This window comes from Lepidochelys kempii, chromosome 2, assembly GCF_965140265.1.
Source record: "Lepidochelys kempii isolate rLepKem1 chromosome 2, rLepKem1.hap2, whole genome shotgun sequence".
Classification (NCBI taxonomy): Eukaryota; Metazoa; Chordata; order Testudines; family Cheloniidae; genus Lepidochelys; species Lepidochelys kempii.
Genome location: NC_133257.1, coordinates 148,450,748 through 148,463,090, shown reverse-complemented (window position 1 = coordinate 148,463,090; position 12,343 = coordinate 148,450,748). Strand labels below are relative to the sequence as shown.

The 12,343-nt window shown below is 39.2% G+C and overlaps 1 protein-coding gene across 2 annotated transcripts in view; it reads right to left on the bottom strand.

Annotated features, from left to right (window-relative positions):
* Window positions 1-10,501, bottom strand: part of LOC140907149 (sodium-dependent neutral amino acid transporter B(0)AT3-like) — a 103,464-nt gene extending 92,963 nt beyond the window's left edge. For both annotated transcript variants that reach the window (XM_073332436.1, XM_073332437.1), the window contains exon 1: window positions 10,235-10,501. In XM_073332436.1, the coding sequence (XP_073188537.1) occupies window positions 10,235-10,394 (160 nt within the window). In that variant the 5' untranslated portion in view covers window positions 10,395-10,501. The remainder of the gene's footprint in view (window positions 1-10,234) is intronic.
* Window positions 10,502-12,343: the final 1,842 nt, after the last annotated feature.

Below are 12,343 nucleotides of genomic sequence, written 5' to 3'. Positions count from 1 at the left end.
TGTACGGGGCAACAGGTAATTGGTTGTATATGCTTGTGTAATTAAATAAAAAAAAGGTATAAATTATGTAATCTGCATTCGGGGCTGCAGGATTTAAAACAGCTCAGTCTCCCTGCGCCATATCTAAAGCTTCAAATAAAACTCTCTGCTTCTCCACCCCATTGTGGTCATTGGTGCAGCGCACACGGGGCAACAAACCCACCTGTTGCTTGCCCCGGGCACTCTGTGCCAGCAACAGGGCTATTTGCTTTCCCCTTGAATCTTTAGTTGTTTTGCAAAATTGCTTTGCCCAAAATAAACCCTGATCATCAGAACACATCTTCCCACCATGTTCTCCATGTTTTTTTTTTAAACAGTAACATTTCAAAGAGGATCTGCAAGAAGTTTAGACATCACAATCATGATCCATTGCTGGGGAGTGAATGGGATAGAGTTGAACTTGGAAATGGTTCCTGATTTTGATTGTATTTTTCATGTATTATATTATTGAAGATCGCCTCATCCAAGGGGCAGAAAAGAACTGCCCAGGCTTTGGTACCCCCCACCCCAACAACCTTGGGTGAAATTAACAAGAAAGCCAGAAATAGCCCCTAATTCGGGGTTTAGACCACAGAGTGAACAGCTAAATTTAAACTGTTCTTATGCAGACAGCAGGCATCCTGGGGAGGCTTTTCCCTAAGCTAGTCCCCCTGCTCCCTGCTCCAAGCTAGAGGGGAGCCGCTGCAGCCCCTGCTGTGGGGGAGGGGAACGGGGAGCCTAGCAGCGTGGGGCAGCCTGGCTGGAGGAGGAGGGAAGAGAGAAGCCGATGTGACAGTGAGTTTTCCCCTTCCACTGGCTTTTATTAGCTCTGGATTTAAGCTGTGCAGTAAATGCCTAGCCTTGGTCTCACCTTCCTCCCTTCCCCCCCCCCCCCCAACTGTGAATGAAATTAACAAGGATGCCAGAAATAGCCCCAATCCCAGTCTGAACCAGGGAGGGAGCGGCAAGTTTAAACTGTTCCTATGCAGACAGCAGGCATCCTAGGGAGGCTTCTCCCTCAGTCAGTCCCCCTGCTCCCTGCTACAAGCTAGAGGGGAGCCCCCGCAGCCCCTGCTGAGTGTGGGGGTCAGGGGAACAGGGAGCCTAGCCACGTGGGCAGCCTGGCTGGAGGAGGAGAGGGAGAGAAACAACAAACAAATTTGACAGTGAGTTTTCCCTTTCCAAGCTTTTATTAGCTTTTAGTTTGAACTTTTTGTTCTGCAGCCAAAAGAGGTGAAAGTAAGCCAGTACTGAATGCTCCACTTATTTGCCAGTACACTACTGCATCTTTTTTTACCGGTACTCCATACCAGACCGGAGCAGCTTACTTTCACCTCTGAAAAAGGTACACTTGAATTTTAACCTCTCTCTTCCCGTACAGTAAAATGGAGGCCTCCTGAGTCTCAAACTTGGCCAGAAGCAGGAGCAAGTTAGACATCTATTCTACCTACAATAACTTCATAATTCTCACTTTCAAGATCTAACCCATTTACTGAAACAACTAATGAATTTCATATGTATAGGTCATATTTCACTGCTGAGAATATAAGGAATCTGTTTTATTCCAGATACTCTTGTATTTTGTGACAGCTAGTTCAAAATCGGGCCAGAGGATAAGGTAGGCCATAGGGATTTCTAAAGCAGTTGTTTGGGTGCAATGTAGCACTGCGTCCCTAATGGGATTTGAATGCCAACGTGAAAAATGTGACTTTATTTCCCCAGAATAAAACTTGCTGTTTGCATGAATGGTAATTTTTTTTAATTCATCCTGTAAGGGCACATGCCTGGGCTTAGGTGCAGTAGTAATAGTTGATATGACCCATAAGCTCTCTTACTGAGGGCTTTTGCTTGAGGCAGGCATACCTATGGTAGGCTATAATCAGAAATAAAACACTGCACCAAGATGCTGTTAGACTAGCTACTTCTTTTCAAGTCCTACATATTTTCCAAATCACAATACATATTTGTTATTTAAAAAACCTTTTTTCATGTGTCAATTTTAAGTTCCAAAGTACATAACAGGGTCTTTAAAAATAATCCTTTACAATCCCAGTTGCCAGGGATCCTGTCTGTTTACCTGCTATTACTCTGGCAAACAGCATCCATATCTATTAGTCATAGCAAGTAAATAACTTACTTAACTCAGGCAATAAACCCAAATAATCACTAACGACAGAGGGTGATAAAAGTTTCAGCACCGATATTGTGTTTTTCTCTGTGATTGCAAATGTACTGAGCTGAGTGTGTTAGACCCAAGTTACTTAGTAACACAAATTGCCGTGAATAAGGTTCAGAGGTCTGATGAAAAGCAATTGACATTAATCGAAAATATGTTCCTGCTTTTTATATCTTGTTTGGTAGAGCACTTAAAGATGAGGAAAAATATAGCCTCTGATTTCCAAACACTTGAATAAAACCCAAACCTGAACCACTTGTGGGAATTGCAGTTTATGCCTTGGAAGGCACTGTGCCTCAGGGCCTGTCTATGCCACGTTCAAATTAGGCTACACTGCACGGGTGCATTGCAGCTACACTAAGGTTTTATAGTGTTGTACCTACATTGGCACAGATATCCCCAGGATAGACTGGCTTTGAGGTACAATGCTTTACAGGATTTCGTATGGCCAAGTGCATTCCTTGCTCAGGGCTGGGTTTGAAAGATGAGATTTTTTTCAAAAGTACATAAATGGGATTTATGTTCCTAAATCATTGAAAGTCAATGGGACTTGTGCTTCTAAGTTGTTTGAGTGAGTGCTTTTGAAAATCCCACCCAAAGTCACATTTTAGTCTGAAATTAACAAGACTTAAATAAATCAATCTAGCCACGTTATTTATTTATCTTGATAAACCTTGTAGCCATCATTTTTTTTCACTATAATCTGCAAAACATCTTCTAATTTCTACTTTCCAGAATAAATAATCTTGGGAGTTTCTGAATGCACAAGAAACACCTAGTTTGTATAATTCCTTATTATAAATAGTCAGGGGCATGGAGGGCTCATAACCTAAAGAGAATGAAGGTAGTAGACAACAGGAAGAGGGGCACCCAGCCATGCCTCAGATGGAGCAGCAAATGGTAGGTCAGGTGCTGTGCAAGGCCACACCATATCACCACACCTTTTTTAGTCTCATGACTTTATCTTTCTTAAGGTAAAGTAACCAAACTGGAACTTCAAGTGTGGAGCACTGATTACAGTTCAATATAGTAGAGCTTATTCACCACTGTAACTTTGTGTCATTGCTTATAACAATGCAAAGTGGATATAAATTACTACATAATTATATCATTTTATACCAACTTTGCACTGGTGTAACTATGGAATTGCAAAGCATCACATCTCAATATTTTTCAATCCCTTTTAAAAATATCTAGCTCACTCTACTTTTTTTTTTCTGACTGCTGCTGTGTGCTGGGTAGACAACATAAGCACTTGGGAATTGTCAGACTTGATGAGAATAATGTTCCAGCTAGTTCAATAGCCTGCCTCAGTGACAGCGACCAGTACCAGATGCTTCACAGGAAAGTGAAAGAAACCCCTAAGTAGGCAGATGTAGTATAACTGCACCCCCAAAGAACCCTAATTCTAATCCCTAATACTTAGAGATTGGTGTAAACCCTGAAATATGAGGTTTTATATTCCTTCCAAAATTTTGTTAGCATTAACTACAAACTCAGGATATTCTTGTTAACCACATAAAATGTCTAATTCCTTTTTGAATCTTGCTAAGTTCTTGCCCTTAATTATATATGGCAATTAGTTCCACAGTCTAATTGCACATTGTGTGAAAAAGTATTTCCTTTTGTCAGTTTTGGATTTGCCACCTTTTAGTTTCATTCAATGTCTTTTTGTTCTTGTGTTATGAGACAGAGAACAGAATCTCCCAACCTATTATCTTCTGTACCATTCACTATTTTATATCCTTTTTATGCCCCTCTTATCCACTCTTTTCAGTCACTCTTCAGATGAAAGTTTGTCCACGTCCCTAATAATTTTTCTCACCCTTTTCTGGACCCTCTCCAGTTTGGCAGTATCTTTTTTGCAAGGGGGTAACCAGTTCTGTACATAGTACTCAAAATGAGTTTGTACCACTGATTTACGTAATGACATTATAGTATTTTCTGTAGTATTCTCCATCCTTATGAATCCTAATATCTTATTTGTTTTTTTTCACCACAGCTGCACATTAAGCTGTCTATAATGATGCCCTGGTCCCTTTCCAAAGTTGATACTATTAACTTAGAATCCTGTAAGGTATATATTTTTTCCCTTCAGTGTGCATTACTATGCATTTTTCATCATTGAATTTCATTTGCTGTTGTGCTGCCCATCTACCTAGCTTGTTTAGGTCTCTCTGAAGTTACTCATAGGCCCTTTGGATATTGTTTAACCTAAATAACTTTATGTAATCTGCAAATTTTGCTATTTTACTGCTCAACCCCCTTTCTAGATCATAAATAAACACACTAAACATAGTATGGAAACTTAACGCACCCCGCTGTTAACCTTTTCAATGCTCACTACAGGGGTGTGAATTCTAATGCACAACCAACGTGTTGCACAGTAACGGGCCTGTATAGATCCTGCTGGCATAAATGAAAAGTTTCCTGTTATGAGTTAATATAGTACGGTTTCAGTGTTAATGATAGTGAGCACCAGCAGGGTCTACATGGATCAATTAGTGTGCAACACATTGCTGGGCTTTAGAATCACACACCTCTAGTACACGCTGTCACACCGTGTACACAAGCCCTTTGCTTCCTGTCTTAGCCAGATACATGACAGTACTTTATCTCTCATCCCATGATTACTTAGTTTCGTTGGTAGCCTATTTTGAGGGACCTTGTCAAATGCCTTGTAAAGGCTAAATAAATAATGTTAACTGATTCTCCTTTATCTTCTACTGTTTGATATATTCAGAGAATTCTAATCGTAGTTAAATGCAATGTCCCTTTGCAGAAATAGTGTTGGTTAGAGGCCACTATATCATAATCTTCCATTTGTTTTGTTTTCTATTTTTAAATGTTTCAACCAATTTGCCAGATATAGCTATAAGGTTTACTGGCTTGTAGCGCCCCAGAGCACCCAAAGGCCTTATTAAAAAAGACATCATCTCAACTGAGGTATCCACAATGGCTCTTAATGTGTTTTCCTCAGAGGATCCTGCAAGTTCAGGGCCTTTTGTTGTATGAATTCAATTATTTTTGTCAATGTGCATTTTTTGACATTTATGCAAGTTTATAATTCTGCCATTTTTCATAGTTGTCCTAATTATGTTTAAATTAGTGAAGAGCAAAAAACAAAAGGTTTAGAAGTTCAATTTGGAATCTGAAAAATTGGTTTATAAATCTCAGAATAACGGACTTGCTTATAACATTTTTATACTTCTGCTTCTAGTCCAAAATTGAACCATGAAATGCAGAGGCATATGAAAATGTATTTCAGCTGAAAGATTTTCTTTGGATTTAGTTCAATTCAGGACAAAGATGTTATTTTTTTTCCTTGCAGCAGATTGTGAACAGTCTCTCTTCAAAAAAAAAAAAAAAGAAAAGAAAAAGAAAGAAAGAAATATAAATTTTTAGATGTGACCTGTGTAACCAATACAGTGATGTTTGCAGTGAGCCTGAAACAAAACCTCTGAGGTGTGAATGGATCCATTCATTTGAGTGTTAATGCAGGTGTGAATGATACTTTTTCACAGTTTATCAAAGCATGTAAGAAAGGAAAGGAAGTTATGAAGGGTAACGGAGTGTACGCTGACAGATCATACATTTTGGTGTACAAGTGGATGAGTATTGAATCATTTTTTTTCTCCCCATAACTGAGATGGAACCAAGCCCAAAGGGTTAGCCTGGTGTCTGAGTCCCATTTAGGGAAAAACTCAAGCTGGAGGCCAATAAGAGTCCATGGCAGGATATGATTCATTAGAGAAAAAATTATTCAATCACTGCCATACAAGTGATTTTTAAATGTTATTGCTAAGTACTGCTATTGTAAACTTGGGAAAATAATATTCTGGTTCATTTTTAAATAATAAAATAACTAAGATTCATAGATTTTTAAGGACATAAGAACAGCCATACTGTGTCAGAACAATGGTCTATCTAGCACAGTATCCTGTCTTCCAATAGTGGCCCTTGCCAGATGCTTCAGAGGAAATGAACAAGTCAGGGCAATTATTGAGTGATCCATCCCTTGTTGTCCAGTCCCAGCTTCTGGCAATCAGAGGTTTAGAGACACCCAAGCATGGGGCTGTGTCCTTGACCATCTTGGCTCATAGCCACTGATGCACCTATCCTCCATGAACTTATCTAATTCTTTTTGGAAACCAGTTATACATTTGGCCTTCACAACACCCCCTAGCAACAAGTTCCACAGGTTGACTGTGTGTTGTGTGAAGAAATAATTTCTTATGTTAGTTTTAAATCTGCTGCCTATTAATTTCATTGGATGTCCCCTGGTTCTTGTGTTATTGCGGGACAAAATAACATTTTCCTATGCACTTTCTTGTCACCATTCATAATTTTATAGACTTCTGTCATATCCTCCCTTAGTTATCTCTTTTCTAAGCAGAACAATCCCACTCTTTTTAATCTCTCCTTGTATAGAAGCTGTTCCATACTCCTAATCACTGTAGCTGACCTTCTCTATACCTTCTCCAATTTTAAAATATCTTTTTTGAGGTGGGGCAACCAGAACTGCACACAGTATTTAAGGTGTGGGCATACCATGGATTTATATAGTGGCATTATGATATTTTCTGTTTCATTATCTGTCCCTTTCCTAATGTTTCTTAACATTCTATTAGCTTTTTTGACTGCTGCTGTACACTGAGCAGATGTTTTCAGAGAACTATCCACAATGACCCAAGAGCTCTTTCTTGAGTGATAAGAGCTAATTTAGACCCCAATATTTTATATGTATAGTTGGCATTATATTTTCCAATATACCTTATTTTGCACTCATCAATATTGAATTTCGTATGCTATTTTGTGGTCCAGTAACCCAGTTTTACCTTGCTCCATTGTGAAAACTGACCCATGACAGCTTACTTTGCTTACAAGCCTTTGGTGTGGGGCTTTGTCAAAGGCTTTCTGAAAGCCCAAGTACAATATATCCACTGGATCACCCTTGCCCACATGCTTGTTTATATCCTCAAAGAATTCTAATAGATCGGTGAGGCAAAATTCCCCTTACAAAAGGTGTGTTGACTCTTCCTCAACATATTGTGTTCATCGATGTATCTGATATTTCTGTTCTTTACTATAGTTTCAATACTTTCTCTGGTACTGAAGTTAGACATACCAGTCTGTAATTGCCAGAGTTGCCTCTTGAGCCTTTTTTTTAGAAATCAATGTTGCATTAGCTATCCTCCAGTCATCTGGGTCAGAGGCTGATTAATTTGATAGGTTACATAGGTTGGCCTCCTGCATGACACAGGCCATAGAATTTCAATGTGATTCTTGAATCAAGCCCTTAACTTTTGGTTGAGCCAGAGCATATCTTTTTAGAAAGATATCTAGACTTGATTTAAAGACTTCAAATCACAGAGAATCCACCATATCTCTGGGGTGTTGTTCTAATGGCTAACAATCCTTACTGTAAAAAAAAATGTTTTAATCTAAATTTGTCTAGTTTCTGCTTCTAGCCATCACACCTACTACTTGCATATAAATCATCAGTAAGTCACCTCTTAACCTTCTCTGTGAGCTACTGTATTGACCTTTTTAAGTCTCTCACTGTAAGGCAGGTTTTCCAGACCTTGAAGCATTCTTGTAGCTCATTTTTGAACCCTTTCAAATTTTTCAGCTTACTTTTTAAAAGGTGTGCGTACTGTGATGTTGCACTCGATATGATTCTGTGAAGGTGTGCTGGTGAGTGTGGATGTGGTGTGGCTGGAATGTGCTTCGTGTGGAGGATCTCTTGTGGAGTATCATTGCAGAGCTTGTGATCTGCTGAGTGTGGTCATCCTGTTTGTGTAAATGTATCACTCTTGTGTCTGAAGCTGGAAGTGTGAAGTGTGGCTCTGAGGTCCTATTGTGATTATGCAGGGTATGGGCCATTGGTGGTGGTTTGGAATCTTGATGGCTCCCATCAGCCAGGACAATTGTGAGTCAGGCTGGGAGGAATGAAGGCTTGGAGTCTCACAGGAGATGTGGCCATGTCACCTGGTGCTGGAGTCCATCTTGAACCTGGTGCTTTTCCATTGGGGGGGACGGGACCCAGAGAGATGGAAAAGATTGTGCCCAGACTAGGAAGGCATCCAGTCTGTGAAAGAAACTTATTGAAACATCTCTGAGGGTGAGATTTTATCTGTATTCAGTTTTATTACTGTATTGGGTTTAGACTTGCATGTTTTATTTTATTTTGCTTGGTAATTCACTTTGTTCTGTCTGTTACTACTTGGAACCACTTAAATCCTACTTTCTGTATTCAATAAAATCACTTTTCACTTATTAATTAACCAAAGTATGTATTAATACCTGGGAGGGGGCAAACAGTTGTGCATACCTTTCTATCAGTGTTATAGAGGGGGAACAATTTATGAGTTTACCCTGTATAAGCTTTATACAGGGTAAAACGGATTTATTTGGGGTTTGGACCCCATTGGTAGTTGGGCATCTGAGTGTTAAAGACAGGAACATTTCTTAAACTGCTTTCAATTAAGCCTACAGTTGTTAGGGGACATGGTTCAGACCTGGGCCTGGGTTGAAGCAGCCTAGCGCGTCTGGCTCAAACCATGCAGGGCACTCAAGTCCCAAGCTGCCAGGGTGGGAAAACAGGGGAAGAAGTAGTCTTGGCACATCAGTTGGCAGCCCCAAGAGGGTTTCTGTGATCCAACCCGTCACACATACCATTTCAAAAATGGTCTCACTAATGCTCGATTTAGTTGTAATAACACCTCCCTACATTTACTTGATAGTTCTCTGCTTATACTTCCAAGTGTTTATACTCTTAAACTCTACATTGCATTGGAAGCTTACGTTCACTTAGTTATCCACCATGCCACCTAAATAGCTTTCTGAGCCACTTGTTTCCAGAGTACCCCCATCCTATAAGTGTGATCTACATTCTTGGTTCTCAGATGTCTGATCTTGTATTTAGCTCTACCAAAAGGCATATTATTCAACTAAACTTAGTTTACCAAACAATCCTGATTGCTCATTTAACACTCCGTGTTTTGTGTCATCTGCAAACTGTACTGGCATGGATTTTATACATTTACCAGATGTAAGCCATGTCCACTCACCGTGGCACTATATTCCCTTCTGGTGGGGACTAAATCACACAGACATTGGTGAGCCTTCTACAGCCTTAGCATAGGATAGCTGAATCTTTCAGCTGAGGTAGTAGTGGATATTAAGATCCAGAAGTCCCAGGTTTGATTTGCTGATGAGGATGATGATCAACCCAAAGGCATCAGCATTACACAGGTTATTGAGAAAGATATTGAATAACATTGCCCAAAACTAAATCCCTGTGTGACCCCACTAAAAACACCTCATTTTATGATGATTCTCCAGGTGCAGTTACTTTTTAACAGTTGGGAATCCACTTAATATGGGCTACATTATTTTTGTGTAGTATTAATTGTGCAATACTAAAATCAAATGCCTCACAGAAGTATGAGTACATTATGTCAACACAGTTGCCCTTTTCAACTTGTATTCAGACCTTTAATATCCAATAGTGAACAAACATTTCTTAAAATAATTAAAAAATATATATTTAAAATACAATTTTATTTTACTTATAATTTAGAATTTTAATTGAGTTGTCTTTTGATGAGGCATGGCATTACGAAGCAATTGGTTTAATTTTCCTAAAGAAAGGAAGCTTTCAAAAGGCCTTCCAGACACTTTTCCAAAGTGTCACTTTTTAATTCAGCTCATAGAACCAAGTTTAAATCTGCTCTGATGGCACAGCTGTAATAATGAGAAATTGTTTGCAAAAAGTTTTAACACTGATTTTTCCTAATTCATGATTACTGTAAAGTATTCCTAGTTTGTGGACATTTCCTAAATCAATATATCTTTTTAAAATATAATTTTCACACAGTGAGAAAGCTATTCTACTTTGTGGAAAAGGTTACATTAAAAAAGCAAAAATAGAATATTAGATATTAACATATTTTCCCTGCCCATTCATGCTTTATATATACCGTTAAATTAGTATTCTATGTTTAATTTCTGACAAAGATCCCAACTTGCTCTTACCTCCTCCATATATTTGACACAAGTATGGAAATCTCCAAACATTTCCCAAGCCTACTGCAAATCCAACACAGCTTAAAATATACTGCAATTTATTATCCCACTTCGGTCTGTCATCTTCTTTAAGAACTTCAGGGATATCCAATGACTGAGCATTTGACATCCTTACAAAGTGTGGTATTCTTTTATCCTCCTGTTTAACGAATAGGGGGGAAAAAACTTTATATAATTCAGAGCCTGGCTCTTCTACAAGTTTTATACGAGGAGAGTCTGAAGATTTCTGGAAAAGAGGTGGAGCTTTCATCACTTTACATCACCCAAAATTTATGAGTGTAAGGTTTTGCAATTTAAAACCAAAACTGGGAATGATTGAAATGTAGAGGGAGCTATCTCTCTTGCCCTTTTTTTGTAATTTTCTTCTTTATTTCTAGAACACAGAGAGATACTGTTAATTGGTAACTCAGGGTCAAATAGTTTGTTTTCTTTGTAGATTCCTATTAAACCTCTGGGTTCTCAGATACTTTACAAAAGTTTTGTCATCTGAAAACAAAAAATATCTTGCAACATTCAGATCACATTAATAATATAAAATATTTTAAAAAGTGTTTCTTAAAAATAATCCTAAACAGCTTTGATCAGAAAAAGCCATCCCCCAGCCTTAATAGGAAGCTTACTTAGTTTCCATCACTCAGTTAAAAGGGTTGACTGATGACTTCTTTTGGAAGAAAAGGAAAGTAAAATAAATGGAAGGAAAAATGAAATTAAGCACTTTTATCAGTTAATGCACTGTACTGAGGTAGGCTAGTTTGTTTGTTTCTGCCCCTATACACTATTTGTATAGATGAATAATAAACAGGAGTAACATTACCAAACTGAGCCTCTCCAAAAAATTACTGGGGCAGGGCTATCCCCTAGAATACCCAATACTCAAGTGGGGTGTGTGAGATCTGGGCTTAAGTGCCAGCCCCAAGTCTCTGACATCTCCAGTGAGTACCCTAACCACTGAGCTATTGGGTATTCTATATGATAGAAGGGGAAAAGCTCTCCTCCTGAAGCTGTTCCACTGTATAAATGAACAAACATTCATAGGGCCAGAGAGGGAGCAACTAACTTCATATCCCAGTTATAAGGGAATTCCCTGGGAAGTGGGAGACCAACCATGGGATTCACAAAGGTACTTAGAGTAGCAGCCGTGTTAGTCTGTATTCACAAAAAGAAAAGGAGTACTTGTGGCACCTTAAAGACTAACAAATTTATTTGAGCATAAGCTTTCGTGAGCTACAGCTCACTTCATCGGATGCATTCAGTGGAAAATCATTTTCCACTGAATGCATCCGATGAAGTGAGCTGTAGCTCACGAAAGCTTATGCTCAAATAAATTTGCTAGTTTCTAAGGTACCACAAGTGCTCCTTTTCTTTTTACAAAGGTACTTAGGTGCCTTAATCCTTGATTTAGTCACCTAAATCTGGGGTTTAGCCACCTAAATCCCAGTCTTAGGCTCCACCACTATTCACATAACTCCTTTCTGCTTTAAAAGTTCCCTTAGCACCTAAGCACCTGCTGCCCCACTCAAGGCACATGGATGCCTATCTCCCACCTAAGACCTGAGTGATCCAGGGAAGATAGGCATTCACTTGCCTATTTCACAGGAAAGGTCCCTATCTGGTCCCATTCAAAATCTGGTGAGTTAGCTCAGTGAGATATTCTGGTGTGTGGCTCTTTCAATCTCTCTGGTGAAGCTGTTCCACTGTGTATAAATAATTGAAGAACCATTGGAACAGGGGGACTGGACCCTGGGGGGGCTCACTTCCCAGGTTGGTGCCCTAACCACCATGTGACAGAATCATTCTCTCTTGCTAACCCAATAACTCTTGAACTATCCCATAGCTCAGTGGTTTGCTCAATTGCCTGAGGTATGTAGAGACCACTGTTCAAATCCTTTCTCCATCTCAGGTAGAGGAGGGTATTGAACCTGGACCTCCCAAGTAAGAGCTCTAATCACTAGGCTAAAAGTAACAATGTAGGCCTCCTCTAGACATTTTTTGTGGAGCAAGATGCCTGAAAAAATGATATATCTTAGGCTCCTAAGCCACCTCACTAGGAGGGGTTTC